This window comes from Trifolium pratense, linkage group LG4 (assembly GCF_020283565.1).
Source record: "Trifolium pratense cultivar HEN17-A07 linkage group LG4, ARS_RC_1.1, whole genome shotgun sequence".
Classification (NCBI taxonomy): domain Eukaryota; kingdom Viridiplantae; phylum Streptophyta; class Magnoliopsida; order Fabales; family Fabaceae; genus Trifolium; species Trifolium pratense.
In genome coordinates, this window is record NC_060062.1 from 33475002 (window position 1) to 33493105 (window position 18104).

Here is an 18104-nt window from a genome sequence, read left to right on the forward strand (position 1 = left end):
GCACATAATTTTAATTACAATTGATATACTTGCTTTAGTGGTTGAAAATATTGTTTTGCATTAATGAGTCGCGGATTCGAATCCTAATCAAAACAAAATTGTATTATTTTTTAATAAAAATTATAAGATAAAAGTGGAAGAAAAAAAAAAGAATTGAAATTTTAGCAGCCGAGGATCCATATTGAACAACCAATAGCTCAATTTCAGGAAGCAAAATGAAGTTTGAAATTTTAGAAAGCAAAATGAAACCAAAAGAAGCGCCTGAATTACGCAATCTCAACCAAATCCAAAACGACAGTTCCTATTATTTTGCTTCTTCTTACTACCTTCTTTATTTATCGTTCTCTTCATCAAAACAAACGCTCACTACTGCCGCCGATGATGGACGACACTCAAAGAAAAAAGCCACGTCGTCGTCGAAAGAACTCATCCTCATCGCCGATGGTGTTTCTACCCGAAGAACTCCTGGCCGAAATACTACCATTCTTTGACGTCAAAACAATCTTGCGACTCAAATGCCTAAGCAAGTCATGGTTTTCTTTCATATCTGATTCAAACTTCATCGATAAGCATCTTAAAAATTCATCACAAAACCCACACCTCACTTTGTTTTGGTATCCAGCTTTATCATGTTTTAATGTCGTACCTTTCCCCGTGTATCGTATACTCAAAAATCCATCCATCAAAAACCTTTATGACTCACCAAAAATTCCATCCATCGACCATATCAAGCTTGTTGGTTCCTGTAACGGATTGCTCTGCTTGCTTTACTATTCTAGAACTGCTATTGAGTTCTCTTTGTGGAACCCTGCCACTAGAAAAATATCTAAAAAATTAGGGTTGTTACCTCACGGGCGCAACCCTGATTTAGGCCATTTTGACTTCACGTTTGGTTATGATGCTACTGCTTCAACCAGAGATTACAAGGTTGTAGCGTTTCGTGCTAAAGATAATGAAGAAGAAGAAGGTTCATGGAAAAGCGAGGTTAAAGTTTTCAGTGTAGGTGGTGGTGGTGATAATTGTTGGAGAAATATTCAGAGCTTTCCTGTGGTTCCTTTTAATTGGTTTGATACTTATTATCATAGACAACGTATTACTGATGGTGTGCATTTTAGTGGCACCGTTAATTGGTTGGCTGTCGACAACTCTATTGTTTCGCTATACCTTTCAACAGAGACATACAAGCAGTTTCTGATGCCTCCAGGTTTTGATGATGAGGTGCCACTTTTTAAGCCGGTTCTTAGGGTTCTGATGGACTGTCTATGTTTTTATCATGATTCCAACAAAACTGAATTTGTTTTATGGCAAATGAAGCAGTACGGGGTTCGAGAGTCTTGGACTCAATTATTTAAGATTAGTTACCAGAATCTTCAAATGCATGCTAGTTTTCAATTGGCGTGCCTTTATGTAAATGGTGATATGGCTATCTTTGCAGATGAATCACGGAAAGATCGCTACCAGGCATTTATCTATAATTTAAATGATAAAACAGTTGAGAGAATTAAATGTAGAAACAACATACGGTGGTTCGAAGAAGCAAAGGATTATGTAGAAAGTTTGGTTTCAGTTTGTTGGGAGTAAGTTTCTCTTACAAATTTGCTTATTTGAATTTATGTTAATTCAATTGCTCTGTATGTATCCTTGTCATTATTCAATTTACTCTGTGGCTGTGCTGTGGTTTGTTCTGTCTTATTTTAAGTATGTTACTGTCAAACTGGTTTTATTGTTTTCTGTGTTACTTGAAGTTTAGGTGTGTGTGGGCAATTTTTTCTTGTTTCTCTGCCTGGTAGTGCAGTGGTGTGTATCTTTTTGGCTCCTATCCGGGTAATCTTGTGCTTCGGTATCGAGTTTGAAACGATATGATAGTTAGAAATATGTATAATAGAAATTTTATGTTTGGATTGTTCTAATTTTTGAGCATTGACTTATCTAAGTTTCTTATTGCTACTTCTGTCATACCATGACATATAATGCTTTCACTTCATCAATCAATTTTCAATTTGTTTCCTTCTTATTATATTTCACACAATCTATTTTAGCTAGTGAAATTGGTATTAACCATAGTCACACCGTTCGCAATTCATGTCGGTAAGCACTCTCAAAGAATTAGGTACGCGGGGGTATACAGCCGTTCGAATATATTAATTAACAAAAATAGATGATAAAAAATATTAAAACCATCCAACACCTTACCCAAAAAAAAAGTCCATCCAACAAAATAGTACATCAGTAACTAAATCCAACAAAATAGTAACAAACTACAATTTGCCCATTCTCTATTTGATAGTTTGGTAAGTTACTCAAATGCAGATGGTCCAATTTCTTAAAAGCTATCTCAGAAGAAGCATCATTCTCATCATCACTTTCAATTATTTCTTCTATCTTTCACAACCAATTATGCACAACTTTGATAGTTATTTCAGAATGTCCAGCGCATTCGCTTCCACTCGAGAAAATATAAGTGAAGGAACTACCTTTCAAAAATAAACAAACTACTAATAAACAATAGTACAAACTAATAAAATGAGCTTTGTGAAAGGTGAAGGAATGCAAAGGAGTATGAAGAGGAAAAAAGTCCCACTTTGCTTAGTTTCACAAGTTTTAAAGTTTGAGAACACTATAAATAAGTGCACACTTTCTCTTGTTACGCGATTTTTAGTGAATTCTTCATGAATTTGCATGTACCGAATTCGAAAAAGCATTGTGAACCGGTTCACGGTCTGTTAAGTGAATTATGTGACTATGGTATCAACATAATGATTTCATTTACTTCAATTTTCATTAACATATTTATTTGTTTGTAGCTATAACATATTTTCATTAACTGGATTCATATATGGATATTGATTCACTTGTGAACATTACGAATTCATTTCTATTAATTATGTGAGCTTATGTGAGCTTCGTGTTTCGCTTTTTCACCGCTAGTCTAATGAGTACTTTATTTTTTTAACATTAGATTGTAACTTCAAGCACATTGGGCACTATCAATGCTACATGGAAGTGGGAAAGCATTTGATATTGCACGACACGGATAAGCTAAGCAGCCATGGTTACAGGATGATGGATTAGACAATCAGTTAGATTACTTACTGTGATCTAAAAATTTTGCCATTTTCTTAGATGTTGTTTTGATGTGAGCCAGAGCATTTGATCTTTGTGCAACAAGCAACTGTTTCGTCTTTTTAATTTTTCTAATAATATCATGTTATTCTTTTATTTATTTTTTTTAAAATATCAAATAGTCTACACCACACCGGTACTTTGACACGAATACATCAAAACATAAACAGGAGTAGTACCGGTATCATTCGGATTTGGATCGGCTGAAGTAACCACTACCCACAAAATGGTAGCTGCACATAGGGGTGCTCGCAGTTCGGTTTGGATCGGTTTTGAGGCAAAAACTCATCCGATCCAAAAATAAATTCATTTGCGGTTTGGTTCGGTTTTGGATGACAAATAAAAAAGATCCGATCTAATCCGATCCAATATTATGCGGTTTAATTTGGATCGGTTTTTGGATATCCAAATTTTAAATTGTAATTTTTTTTAATAAATATGAATATTATAAAAAACGCTACAAAATAATAGTTTGACATTTTTGACAAAATAAATATTAAGTTTGATGTAAAATATAACATATAATATATTGAAAATTAATATTTTGGAATGACAATTACCAATTATATTCGAAAGATATAAAAAGTAAAAAAAATAGATTAAATTAAACTAACATATAGTATTAACAAAATTTAAAATGAAAAAAAAAGGTTAATGCAATATATATATTTATACTAATAAAAAGATAAATAAATATTAAAATATATGTATGCGGTTTGGTTCGATTTTAAGAAATCAATCCGAAATCCGATCCGATCCAGCGGTTTTCACAAAAGAACATCCAAACACATCCAAAAAACTTCGGTTTTTTGCGGTTTTCGGTTTTTTTGGATCGGTTTTCGGTTTTTATTTGGATTGGTTTGGATTTGAGCACCCCTAGCTGCACACAACAGATCAGAAACTCCTGATAAAATAACTAATTTTATATAGATTATAATCTTGGCCATTCATTTCGGATCGGGGTTAGAAACAGTTACTGCGTTGATGCAATAACTGCATCAAATCCAATTCCGTGTATCATACTCCAAGACTGCTGCTCAACACGGAACTATAAGGACCAAACTGGACCACAACATTACTATGACTCTGTTTGATAACACAAATAAGCTAGCTTATAGCTTATTATATGAGCTTATAAGCTTGTTTCAAAAAATTAGAGGTGTTTGGTAACAAGCTTTTTGTACTAGCTTATAGCTTTTTTTCAGATGCTATTTCAAGTAGCATTTGAGCTTATAGCTTATAGCTTTTTACACTTTATTCCATTTTTACCCTTTAATTTAATAACTACCCACTCTAAAAAATAAACTACCCACTATCAATTATGTAATTTTATATTTAATAACCACTTTAAAAGCTAATTTTACCAAACACTTTAATTTTAATAAGCTAGCTTTTCAGCTATCAGCTATAAGCTAGCTTTTCAGCTATCAGCTAGCTTATCAGCTATCAGCTAGCTTATAGCTTATTTTTACCAAACAGACCCTATATATACCATTTTTGACCTATTTTCTACTATGGTATTATATATGCTGTTTGCCTAAGGTATTATCTCCTATTTTCTACTATTGCAATAGTTACTATATCTCCAAATTTGGACCAAACTGGACCACAACGTTACTATATATGCAACGTTACTATATATACCTATTTTTATGTTGCTTTTTTGTCACTAATATCTCAGCTGCAGCTCTACAAATCAGTGAAATAAACTTTTCATGCAAGGCCGATTCACCTCCTTAATGTGAAACCTATGTGACATATTTTGCCAAATCTCCAAATTTCTTGAGCCTAACAAACATATCTGATATATTTGATATGAGTCCTTTATCCATTGCAAAAGCTGATTCCAAGCCAAGCCTTTCCTTACTAGTACCTGTAACTTGCGGTTGTGCTAGAAATCGCTATTTCGCAAATTTGACTTATACAATCAAGCTAGGTGACAGCTACTTCATAGTTTCAACCACTCAATACCAGAATCTCACCAATTATAAGGAAATGGAAGATTTCAACCCAAATCTAAGTCCAAATCTATTGCCACTAGAAATCAGTTGAACAAAGGAATAAAGTATTTGATTACTTATGGCATCACAAGCGGACATGTTTGCCGAGAATAGTCACAAGTTTTTAGAAAAAATTTACGGTCACAAGTGTTCCAGTAAACAAAAAAAATTCTAGAAAAATTTTATATACCTGAACACTTTTTCCAAAGTGTTCCGGTAACTAAAAAAAAATAGAAAATTTTACATACTTGAACACTTTTTTCCAAAGTGTTCCAGTAACCAAAAAAAAATTTAGAAAATTTTTACATACCTGAACACTTTTTTTCGAAGTGTTCTGGTAACCGACAAACCGGAAAAGTGGAAGAGTTTACCGGTGTACAACATCCTCCGGAAAAGTCAGAAAATGACAAAATAAATAATGATAAAAAATAATATAGTAAAATAAAGGCAGAATGAGAATATTTTAAAATATGTATAGGGGTAAATAGTTAAATGTTGGGGTAGAAAAAAAAATTCTCATTCAGCAAACTTCACGCATTTGGGCTGACCTGCACTTTATTGGATCAGGTTCTATGTCCCCCAATGATTTCTCTTGTAATTTCTTTTTCCTTTTATTAAATATTGTTATTATGGGAATATGGTAGACGATGAGGGTTTTTGGAAGTGCCTAGACTGGTATTCCTAAAGATCACTATTCTTTTAACTTAGGAAAAAAAAAGTTAAATAATTTATTTTAGAGTATAAAAGACAAAAAGAAATATAATTTGAAGTGTAAAACAAATAAAAAGCACTATAACAATGTTATGATATAATTATAAAATTATAGGCTACAAGTAACAATTTTTATTTAACTCAACTATCAAATACAGTTATAGTCTTATAGGTGGTGCTGGAAAGGATATGTAAAGTGAATAAAAAATTGGAGGTCATGATAATACCCCCAAAGTTTATACAGAATAAGAAAGATCTGAATAATTTGTTCTCTTTCCCTTATTTAATTTCTTTACCCTATATAATAGCCTATATTCAAAACTACAAACTCAATAAAATTAGAAAATGAAAAATAAATGAAATTATTAAGTCCCAGCACAATAAATTAATGATAGCTCATGGAGTAATAGTATAGTGGAAGAGATTACTAGTACCAGAACCCATTCTTTATCTCTTCGTCTCTTTCTCGGTGTCGTGTCTCAAACCGAAAACCTCTAAGTTGAAGAACGAATCCTCAACCAAATGACCTCTTAGAAATACTCATAGAAAAAGTGACATCATACGAACGCATTCACAACTTTTGTTAATACATCTCACAATTTTTGGATAATTGCACATACTTCTTAGACAGTCGGAATCATGTTCACATATCTTTAAGAAAGCTTTAACTAATAATATGGATACAAAAAAAAAATGTTAATAATATGGATACAAAATATTGTTTGAATTAAATAAGAAAATCTGTAAATGATGAAACAATGGCTTACCGGTTGGCTTTTCGTCAATGTCCACCACAATAAGAAATATAAAAAGAAAGATGATTACGGTATAATTTTTTTTGAGAATTTTAGCCATATTTTTCGGATTTGTATATAACTAATACAATATAATTTAATTGTTATATAATGTACAAATCTCAAACACACTTTACATCGATTAAATATTTTTTAGCTCTAAGAGAAATTATAAATATTTATTCATATAACATGAATCATTGTTAAATATTCTTTACGTATATCAACATATTGTGTTTGCCCTTTGGCAACCTTAGTTAGTAAATCAAATAAGAAAAGGGAAAAATCACAAAGCTCTTATAATATTTAAATCACAAAGCTCTTATAATATTTATATTTTATCCTATCATTCAGTTTTTTACCAAAAAATATTTATATTTTATCCTTTCATGATAGAAAAGGGAAAAATCACAAAGCTCTTATAATAATGGAATCTATTTTGGGATCAAAGTTAACCTCTTGACATTGTTCGAGAGACATGATTGTTTCTTGTGAGCTAAACTAATATTGTATCTTTTAAGGCAAAATGCATGTATGTATAAGTCTTTTTAAATTTTAAGTGTCTATGAGATAAATTCTTTAAGTTTTTTAAGATACAAATAGGTTCTTAGAAATAGGTGAGAGGCTTAATTCATCCTTACAAAACCGGTTTGTAAAGTGAGGATTGCCTCTTGCTTATAAACACTCATTCAGGTCATCTCGCAATCGATGTGGGACTCTTAACACACCCTCTCACGTCCAGCACTATTGGGCTTGGTGCGTGGATATAAACGGTGGGTGGCCCAATAACGGAAACCTGATAACATGTGGCCCAGTGGATCGTGAAAAGGCTTTGATACCATCTTAGAATTGAGTATTGGGCCTAACTCTACTCTACAAAGTCAGTTTTGTAAGGATGAGTTAGGCCCAATACCCATTTTCTAAGATGATATCAGAGCCTATCCACGATTCGGTGGGCCACTTCGTCGAGGGTGTGTGTTAAAGAAGTCCCACATCGCTTGCGAGATGGCCTAAATAAGTGTTTATAAAGTAGAGACAATCATCACCTTACAAATCAATTTTGTAGGGTTGAGTTAGACCCAATACTCAATTCTAAGACAGATCTTTAAGTTTTACGTAAAAATGATCTTCAAAGTTCACAAATATGATTTTTTATTTATGTATGTACGTAGGTAGTACGCATGTCAATAATTTTAACAGAAAAACCCTCTTTTCTAGAAATCAATGAGAAAAAACCTTCACCATTGACAACAATGTAAACCCCTCACTACTAGATCAAATCTAGTAGCTTACTCGAATATGACTTTTGGTGAGAACATTTATTGGTTAGACTTTATTTAACTCGCAACCGAACTCTGAATCGCGCCCCATTTTTCTTAGAATTAGAGGATTAATAAAAAAAAATTATAAAATTATTTCTCTATTATACAATTAATTTAATTAGTATGTGTATAATTATTAACTGCATACATGTCTCCACCTGATGAATATGAAAACACATGAATTGTCATATCCATTAATTGATGTGGCAACATATCATTAGATATATGTGTATATAATTGTACACCGACAGAATATACTAATTAAACTTTTATACCCCACCTTAACCTAGTTTTTTTCTTCTTGATCTATCAAGGAGTGGTGGTTTTAGGGTCAATTTTTGACCCAAAATCACCCCTCATGATTGTTTTTCCTTTTCTTCTTTATTTAAATAAGTGATCTTCACATTGATCAAGTTTTTCTTTTGTGTTTTCTTTTTTGTGATTTCGTCGTCTGAGTGCGGCGTTGTGTTGTTCGTCGTCTTCTGCGACGTTTTTGTTGTCCCGTATTGTGCGGTATTCATTTGATTTCTATTGAAAAGATCGGTTTCAGTCAATTACAGATTCAACCAATGATTTGGGCTTCAACGCTGCAGATCCGGAGGCATGGATACTTCAGTGACTTTAACTTTATCATATTATTTGTTGTAGGCATTTTGCCGTTGTATGCTATTAACTCGGATGCTATGAGTTTTGTTCGCAGATTCATCATTTACGTTTTTAGTGATGTTGATTATGTGGTTGTTTTTGATGTAATCTATCAATTTGAATGAATGAATGAATGAATACCATTTTGTTATTGTCAAAAAAAAAAAAAAAACTTTTATACAATAGTTGACAAATAATTTTTTGATGGGTAATGTTAACTTATGCCCTAATGACACATGTTAAGCTACCTAAAAATAGAAATATAACATTTAATGATACAAAAAATTTAATGTTTAGACAATTGAATACACCACAAGTTCAATAATTTTTTTCCACATTTCACAAGTTAACATTCTCGTTTTTTAATTCATAAAAATGATCATTAATTAAAAAAAAAAAAAAAAAAACAAAGAGTATCACTATCAACTAGCTCAGTTGTTGTCACGGTTTACTAGCTCATCTCACGCTGTCACTTACGCTGTGCAATCTATTGTTTTTGTGATCTCTCCAACTTGTGTTTGTATACACAAAACCTCTCTATTTCAATCAACTTTTTTCTACTTTTTCCCACCAAACTTCAGAATCTCTGGAAACTAAGGTACTTTCGTTCTTCCTTTATCAACATTATATTTTGCTGTAATTTTGCACAAACCCCTTAAACTTATCTTTTGTGTAGCTTTGATTCTTTTTATTTCAAATTCTCAATGGATAAACCACCATTTTGGTTATTGAAAATGTAATTTGCTCCGACAATGGTCTTTAAAATATCAAAATTGCAAATACATTCACGAGTGTTGCTTTTATTAGTCATTTTAATCCTCAAATTTTTTCTTAGGTAGTCAATTGAGTCCATTAAAGTTACTACTAAAAGATATGTTAGAGATGTATCCAAGAGCGTTTAGATGAGATGTCGCGAGTCTCTTGTAGCTTAATCAATGTCCTGGATTCGATGACTGACTTTGACTTGCAGCGGTGATACCCAGTTTACACCCAACAAAAAAATAATGTTAGAGATGTACCCAAGAGCGTTTAGATGAAATGTTGTGAGTCTCTTCTAGTTTAACCAGTATCCTGGGTTCAACCTCTGACTTTGAGACCCAGTTTACCCCGGAAAAAAAAAGATATGTTAAAGATGTATTTGCCATTTCAATACATTTGATAGTAACTAAGACATTGAGCTCGAGTGGTTAATGAGCTCTCCCTAGAACGAATGGTTTGGGAGAACCCGAGTTCGAGTACTGGTGGGAACAATTATTGGTCAGATTTTATTCTGCTGGGAACTAGATAGTTAATATCGGGAAAAAAAAAAAAGACTAATTTGATTGTAAATTACACTTTCAGGACCAAAATAAATGTTTGCCCAATTCTCAATCAAGTGAAGGGTATTATTCTGTTTAGATAAACGAAATGAAAGGAAAAAACCAATTAAAGGACTCAATCAAATATGATTCCCCTTTTTGTGTTTAATTTATCTCTTCACTTTGTTTCTTTTTTTCCCCTTTTTGTACCTCAGTGTGTGGCTATGGAAAGGAAAAGAGACTCAATCCCTTCAGCTAGGGCAAGAAAAAGAGGCAAAAGAGGGAAAGAAAAAGCTAATGAGGTAGTAAGTCAAGAAATTGGCTCTTGTTTTTCTGATTTTCCATTTCCAATCACCACCCACATTTTACTTCAACTTCCTATCAAATCTGTTCTCATTTGTAAGCGTGTTTGTAGAACTTGGAACACATTGATTTCAGACCCATATTTTGCCGAATTGCACTTTAAGTTGTCACGAATTGGTTACATGATTCGGACATGTGATCCAAAACTAGTCTCAAGAACCATGTGCCTTCTTGAAAATGAGCTTCATGAATTTGACAATGAATGGGATCGTATTTTGAAGCTTGAACCTACGTTCAAACTTCCTCTTCGTGATGCCAAATTAGTTTTAGACAAACGAGATGAGGCTAATGGCATGCTTGTTTGCAAACCAAAAGATCATAGATTTGTTGTCGCTAATTCCTGCAATGGCTTGCTTTGCTTGTGTGATCCAATCAACAAAGATCCTTTAATTGTTTGCAACCCAATTACAAGTGAGTTTATAAGACTTCCTAAGGTCACTAGGACGCCGGAGAAAAGTCAGAGACCAATATGTTCTGGTATTGGCTTCCAACCTAAAACTAATGAATATAAGGTGATAAGAATGTGGAACAATTATGATAACTATGTGTTTCAAGGTATAGCTGTTGAAATTCATAAGGTAGGAACATCAACATGGAGGAATGTTAGAGTTGATCGTAGTATTTTTACATGGAGGCTTGAACATCCCACTTTTTTGAATGGATCACTTCATTGGATACTTTTTGACAGTCGGAGATGGTCAATATTGCGTTTCAACTTTGAAACTGAGAAGTTGAAACTCTTCCCTTCTCCTTCCTTCACACATAATGGACTTCCGCTGCCTCACAAAGAGGGTGTCAGCATGGGAGCATTGGAGGACTCTCTTTACATATGTTATGTAAATTTAATTAGTTATGTCGAAGTGTGGGTCATGAAGAAATATGGTTCTAAAAAATCATGGACTAAGGTTTTTAGCAATCATTCTTTTGGTGCACCTCATAGGGATATTAGTTTATGTTGGCCAGTAATACACTTTGAAAAGGTTACTGCCTTACTGGAGTATCATTCTGATGTAGGGTTTACCTACTGTAAACCTGAAAAGAATCGGTTAAAAAGATTCCTAGTTTGCGGAACTAAAGCAAAACTACTTGAAGTAATTCCTCATATTCCAAGTCTTATCTCACTTAAAGATGTTGTGAAAGGAGATAATATTGAAGTGTTGAACTTGAATGTCCACTCGCGGTAAGGGCATAGCTTTTAAAATTCCTATTTTTGTTGATTATTGAATCTAATGTTTCCTTAACAATCATAACATGTTTGATAGTATTATTTTGTTACTTAAGGTTACACGTGCTTCATCAATCAATTGCTTATACAACTAAATTATATATCTTGTCATTTGGTAGAAACATTATGTGGTACTGGTATTGTTTATATATATGTTAGAATTTTAGGTTTTCTTCACAAGTTTAATGGGGATGTACTATCGATGTAAATTAGTTTTAAACCGACATCTAGTAAAAACTCATTATATTGCTACATAATTCCACTTTTTAACCAAATTTAGAAACAACTGCAAAATATTATATTATCATTAAACGTCAAGTGTAAAATTAGTTTACACTGTGACAATGTGTGTCCCCTCCCTTTACTCTTCCTATGAAGCACAGACACTCCTTGCCGAGTCGTGTCGTGGCGAGTCCTCGGATTAGGTGTGTCGCGGTGTCGGTCGGACACATGGTGTCTGTGTCTATGTCTATGCTTCATAGTTTGTTCATATCTACCATATTCAATTACATTTTGACTCTTGCAGTTTATGAATAAAAAAAAATTCATGTGGACACAAACTTCATCTCTAATTAGTAATTACATCTATTAATCTTTCTTTATCCTTGGATCTTCTGTAATTATCAAATAGTAGACATAAAGAGAGAGTAAAAACAGAAGCTGGAAACTATAATGACCCCACTACTACTCTAACAATATTTACTAATATTGGTATTGTTTTATATAGGTGTGCAAAGTTTAAATTGCCAGAAGAAAATGAAGTTCTCTACTTGGCTCAAGATTTTTGAATTGGCTTATACTTCTCTTAATTTGATGGTGTAGAATATGGTGAAGTATACGATCTAAGAAGTAATTGTCATACTGTATCACAATTTTTGGTTTTGCTAGCTCTAGCTGTTTGTGACTTTTGTATGAACAAAACAATATTATCTTAGGCTTCAAATTAATTAATGGTTTCATGGGAATGATATATTACATTATTTGTCTAGGTTTAGAAAAAGAGGATGATTGTTGCTTAGCCTTTTTATTCTACTCCTCATAAGTTGAAATGTGATCTGATAAGGACTGCATCAATTTTTTTAGCTTACAAATATGAATCATTATTAGTTTATACTTTCCAAGGTAGTGCAACTCAATTTATCTTGCCACTTTCTTTATCACTTACTATTTCTTTTTTATCTCGAAATCGGGTAACAGTGAAGAAAGAATGAGAAAAGAAATAGATGTCACAGCATAACTATGACACTATATGAAATATTCCGTCCGTCTTATTAAAAGTGTCTTATTTAAGTTGTGTGCGGTTTTTTGAAAAATGATTAATTTCGTTGAAAGCTTATTTATTTGTTTGGATAAATTATCTCACATTATTTCTCAAGCCGTGGAGGAGGGTCATTGGAAGTCGTTGAAAGCTGGTTGGGAGGGTCCAATAATATCGCACCTTGTGTTTGCGAATGATTTACCACTTTTTGGACAGGCAACATAGAGGCAATTTCGTCATTTAAATAGATTTCTTGAGCTGTTTTGCAAGATGTCAGGCCAGAATATTAGTGTGGTGAAGACTAATATATTAATAAGATTGTTCGGGTCTCAGGTTTCAAAGAAATGACATGCTTGGGGAAATACCTTGGAGTTGAACTCCAAAGAAAGCAGATTCTAATTACATCATTGATCAAATAAGTACCAAGCTTGCGTCGCGGAAGGCCAAACAGTTTCCGGGAGAGTAACATTTGCAAAATAATTTATAAGGCAATTCCAATTTATCCTATGATGACAAATGCTATTCTAAAGTTGTGTTTGTAGAATATACATCGGATGCAACGATCCTTTATTTAGGCTGATGATCATGATAGAAAGTTCATGCCTTGAGATGGAAGATAGTTACTCGTGCCAAGGGATTTGGAGGTTTGGGGTTGAGAAACCTCAATATAATGAACGCTGTGTGGTTAATGAAGCGAAAACTGCAGCACTTATAATTTGTTGAATAGTTATAATGATGAGGATCATAATCCTTCATTTGGTTAGCCTATCATGATGGTAACCTTATGACAAATTTTAGAAAGAGTAAAATGCATTTAGACGAAATTGAAACTTCAATTCGTATTTTGAAAGAAAAATTCTTACTGGCAGGGACATTGGAATGCATTATGGGCACAGGGCACTAGCATGTCACTACCAGGATATTTCCAGGTCTCCTGCGGCTTGGCTAGCAATTATGAAGTTAGCAAAAAATTGTTTATACGCTAAGCATCAAATTGAAGACGTAAAATGTGCCCCACCCCACGAGTTAAATACGGATGGTGCGAGCAGGGGAGGAGTGAAGGCGGGTTGTAATCCGTCGGATAAATGGTGAGTGGCTTAGTGATCAAGGTATTGGTAGAGGTGTGTGGTGATGGAATGCGATGGAATGAAACGGAATGGAGTATAATAATGTTCCATTGTTTGGATTTGTAAAATAATAATAGAATGAAATGGAATAGGATGGAATGGATTCTGTCCGACCAATACCACCACTTACCTTCAATTTTGTTCCTCTCCTTTTTAAAATATTCAATCAATGGAACAGAAGAATTATTTCATTCCGCTCCATCTCATTCCCCCCCCCCACCCCCCCCCCCCCCCCCCCCCCCCCCCACTCTATTCCATTCCGCTCAATTCCATTATATATCATCAATCCAAACAGAGCCGTAGTGAGGATCATATAAAAAAGTAGATAAAATTTACATAAACCATCAAGTAAGTCTCATACACTTTCAAATAGATCCGTAAGATTATGAATATTTTTAAAAGGCCTCTGATTGGCTGAGTCTATTAAACTTTTAAATTGATTCCCATATTTAACCGCGTACAATCTTTTAGGTTCATATACACTGAACTGAATTATATAAATGGTTTGGTTCAGTTCATTTGCTATCAAGGTAAATGATTAGAATATCAATGTTATTCTTATATTTAATTATTTATCCCCAATTTAGTCCCTAACATACTCTTTGAACAAATTTTGTAATAGTTATACATATTTTTTTTTAATATTCATACTCACATAGACTTTTTTAAAAGGAGGAAACCACCAAATTGATTTGTCTTTATAATTCCCTCTTAAATAACTTATTGACTCTTTCAATATCTCATTCAATATCTCAAACTAGTGGAGTATTAAGTGTCAGGTGAACAATGACATCACACAATTTAAACAGTAAGTAGTCAACCCTCAAAGTAAAACAATGACTATTTGATAAAAAAAATTGATAAATACAAAGAATAATTTGACGGTAAGTTGAAAATGTTAGAGACCAATATAAAGGCTCTATTATGTAAAAATAAGCTATAAGTTAGCTCATAGCTGATAGCTGATAGTTGATGATTGATAGCTTATAGTTGGAAAACTAGTAGAATGAAATTAAAGTGTTTGACAAATTTAGTTGTTATAAATACAAAATGACATAAAAATACACGATTAATGGGTAATTATTATATTTAAAAAAAATAGAGAAATAATAAATGAAAAAAGGGTAAAAATGATATAAAATGTAAAAAATTATAAGCTATGAGTTCATATTGCTACTTTAAATTTCATCTCAAAAAACGATATAAGCTAATTAGATAAGTTTATTATCAAACACGTCTATTTTTATCAAACAAGCTTATAAGTTAGTTCAACAAGCTCGTTTGGCCTAGCTTATTTTGAGCTTATACAAACAACTTTTGGCAATATAAATTAGGTTTTATGTTATTTTATAAGCTCACACTATCCAAAATGGTATTTTTATAAGCTATTTTATCATAAACTACTTTGACAAACTTATAATAATACATAAAAAATTCCATAAGCTGTTTGTATAAGCTGGAAAAAAAAGCTTGCCAAACCAAATTATAAACTAGTGAACTCGTCAAACACACCCAAAGTGAATGAAGACAAAAACTTAATAACTTAATGTGAAACAGATGTAAAACCAAATTGAGAAATACCTATTTGCCAAAAACAGCAGCTAATGGAGGTTTACTCGTTTCAAAAGACGTACAATTTTACTGAAATTGGTGGCGTTTTAATGGACAGATTGAACTCAAACGCCGCCAACCCTTCAATCCATTTCTTTTTTGTGACTTCTCCAACTTGTTCTTCCTTTTTCACCATCAACACATTTGCATATAAACAACTCCTCTGCTTTTTCCTCTTCATCACTCAGGTACACTTTCATATCAACATTATTATTTTACTGTATTTTTCAGTTTTCACAAACCCTAGTTTAGCCAACAAATCTCTTTAATTGAAGTTTTTATTTTATTTTTTATTAATTTTGCAAAATTCAGACTTTATTTTTTAATGTTTGATTTGAATAATATATTCAGCTTACCAATTAAAGATTAATATTCTGTTTAGATAAATGAAATATGAAATTCTAGCTCAGCCGGCAGCAATGCCGAAATTGCTAGGTCAAACGCCATGACCGGTGTTCGAATTTCGGTCCTCCACTTTGTGTGTGAGTTTCCACTGGTTTGTAAAAATGAAATATGAAATCATTGGATGGAACCCATTAACATGATTTCCTTTTTGTGTGCTTTATTCATGACCGGTGTTCGAATTTCGGTCCTCCACTTTGTGTGTGAGTTTCCAATGGTTTGTAAAAATGAAATATGAAATCAATGGATGGAACCCATTAACATGATTTCCCTTTTGTGTGCTTTATTCATGACCATTGTTCGAATTTCGGTCCTCCACTTTGTGTGTGAGTTTCCAATGGTTTGTAAAAATGAAATATGAAATCAATGGATGGAACCCATTAACATGATTTCCTTTTTGTGTGCTTTATTTTTGTTTTTGTAGCTTAGTGTGTGGCTATGGAAAGGAAAAGGGACTCAATCCCTTCAACTAGGGCTAGAAAAAGAGGAAAAACAGGGAAAGAAAAAGTTGATGGAGTAGAAAGTCAAGAACTTGGCACTTCTTTTGCCGATCTTCCATTTCCAATCATTACCGACATTCTGGTTCGACTTCCAATCAAGTCTGTTCTTATTTGTAAGTCTGTTTGTAAAACATGGAACGCAATGATTTCGGATCCACATTTTCCCAATTTGTACTTTGAGCTGTCACCTGAGTTGTCACCATATGATTTCCTGATTTTGATATCTGATCGAAGAGATGAAGACTAGTCTCTAGAACTATGTAGCTTCTTGAAGATGAGTGAGCCTCGAGAATTTTACAACAAACGAGAAACATGGCTTGCTTGTTTGCAAGAAAAAAATTGTAAATTTGATGTCGCGAATTCTTGCAATGAAATTCTTTGCTTGTGTGATTGAATCAACAAAGACCCTTTTAGTTGTTTGCAACTCGGTTATAAGAATTTGGAACAATTATGTTTCCGATATATTTAAGAATATGACTGTTGAAATCAATGTGGTAGGAACACTAACATGGAGTGAAATCTTAAATATCCGACTTTTGTGATTGTGGCACTTCATTGGATCAATTTTTAGTATTAGAGATATTGAATTATGTATTTCAACTTTGAAAGTGAGAAGTTGAAGTTCTTCCCTTCTCCTTGCTCCTATGGTAATGGAATTTGACGCAAAGAAGTTGTTAGCATGCGAGCATTAGGGGACTCGCTTAATGTAGGAAATGCATAGTTACCTAGTTTTGTGGATGTATAGATCATGGAAAAATATGGCACTGGAGTTTCGTGGACTAAGGCTTTTACTATGGATCAAGGAACTGCTATATTGGAGTATCGTTCTATTTTTATTTTGAATGTTTCCTTAAGAATCATATCAATTTAGATGTTATTTTGTTACTTAAGGTTGCTATGCTTCATATATCAATTTCTTATTCAACTAAATTATAGACTCAAGCATCTGTATTTGAAATTTGAATTGATTACTTTTGCCAATGATGGACTATTTACATGGTTTGCTGAGATTTCCTTTAGAAAAAGGCGATTATTTGTTAGCCTTTGCATTCTATTTCAGGATTTCCTTTAGACGATTTCATTCATCTTTCATATTTGTGTTGATTCTCTTATTCTTATCGCTTCCTATAAAAGGGATTTTGAATATCTTATTGTGTGATATAATGAACCATGTATTGGCTTTGGTATCTGATAAAGTTCAAATAAACAATTGCAGACACTAGCATATGTATTTGCATTGGTTATTTTTGCCAATCTGATGCATAGTTTACATGGTTTGCTAAGATGAATTTATGTCCATAGGTGTAGAGAGAAGTACTATATAACTAATTAAATCATAGATGTAAAAGGTAGATTGCAGAACATTGGTAGAAGTTATGTAGATTTAGTAATTTGCAGCCAAATTTAAGAACGAAAGCATCGTATTAAAATGTGTTCTGATAAGGACTGTATCAATTGTTTTCAAAATGGGGGAATGGTTAGTGTTAGAGAGTCCTACATTGGATGAGATATTGGATTAGAGATGCTCCGAGCATGAGTTTATAAGCGAGTACAATTCCATGCCATTTTATTGGATTGATTGTTCTGGTTAAGTCCAAGAAGAAAACCAGTTGCTTAAGTACTTGTAATTATAGGTCGGAATCATGTGTTGTTATTAGTGGGTTGTGCTATGCTCAGCTTATGTTGTTGGCCAGAGAATTATATCCTCTTTTGTGCAAGTGTTTG

General features: G+C 33.0%; 2 protein-coding genes, 1 long non-coding RNA gene and 1 pseudogene across 5 annotated transcripts; 3 read left to right on the forward strand and 1 right to left on the reverse strand.

Annotated features, from left to right (window-relative positions):
* Window positions 1–441: 441 nt before the first annotated feature.
* LOC123922525 (F-box/kelch-repeat protein At3g23880-like) lies at window positions 442–1581 on the forward strand. Its single transcript, XM_045975236.1, has one exon. It carries the CDS (start codon window positions 442–444, stop codon window positions 1579–1581), a length of 1140 nt encoding a protein of 379 aa, XP_045831192.1.
* Window positions 1582–5943: 4362 nt separating this feature from the next.
* On the reverse strand, window positions 5944–6908 carry LOC123923485. The gene is made up of 2 exons (XR_006814410.1): window positions 6602–6908; window positions 5944–6502 (listed from the first exon to the last, which is right to left on the reverse strand). It is a non-coding gene; the product is annotated as an uncharacterized LOC123923485 (long non-coding RNA).
* Window positions 6909–9002: 2094 nt separating this feature from the next.
* On the forward strand, window positions 9003–12641 carry LOC123919653 (F-box/kelch-repeat protein At3g06240-like). Of its 3 annotated transcripts, none has more exons than XM_045971627.1 (3): window positions 9003–10195; window positions 10309–11436; window positions 12209–12641. In XM_045971627.1, exons 1-3 carry the CDS (start codon window positions 10191–10193, stop codon window positions 12267–12269), a joined length of 1194 nt encoding a protein of 397 aa, XP_045827583.1. In that variant the 5' UTR covers window positions 9003–10190; the 3' UTR covers window positions 12270–12641. The 3 variants fall into 3 exon arrangements, with proteins under 3 accessions (XP_045827583.1, XP_045827581.1, XP_045827582.1); XM_045971625.1 differs by having other exon boundaries at window positions 9003–9193; window positions 10109–11436; XM_045971626.1 differs by having other exon boundaries at window positions 9003–11436.
* A 3281-nt stretch (window positions 12642–15922) lies between these two features.
* LOC123922526 lies at window positions 15923–16865 on the forward strand (annotated as a pseudogene).
* The last annotated feature ends 1239 nt before the right edge of the window (window positions 16866–18104 follow it).

Bases quoted from the DNA above. Each gene is read 5' to 3' on its own strand.
- LOC123922525 (XM_045975236.1), top strand. From the start codon at position 442: ATGGTGTTTCTACCCGAAGAACTCCTGGCCGAAATACTACCATTCTTT.
- LOC123919653 (XM_045971626.1), top strand. From the start codon at position 10,040: ATGATTCCCCTTTTTGTGTTTAATTTATCTCTTCACTTTGTTTCTTTT. The intron at 11,437-12,208 runs GTAAGGGCATAG...TGTTTTATATAG, and splicing joins AACTTGAATGTCCACTCGCG to GTGTGCAAAGTTTAAATTGC.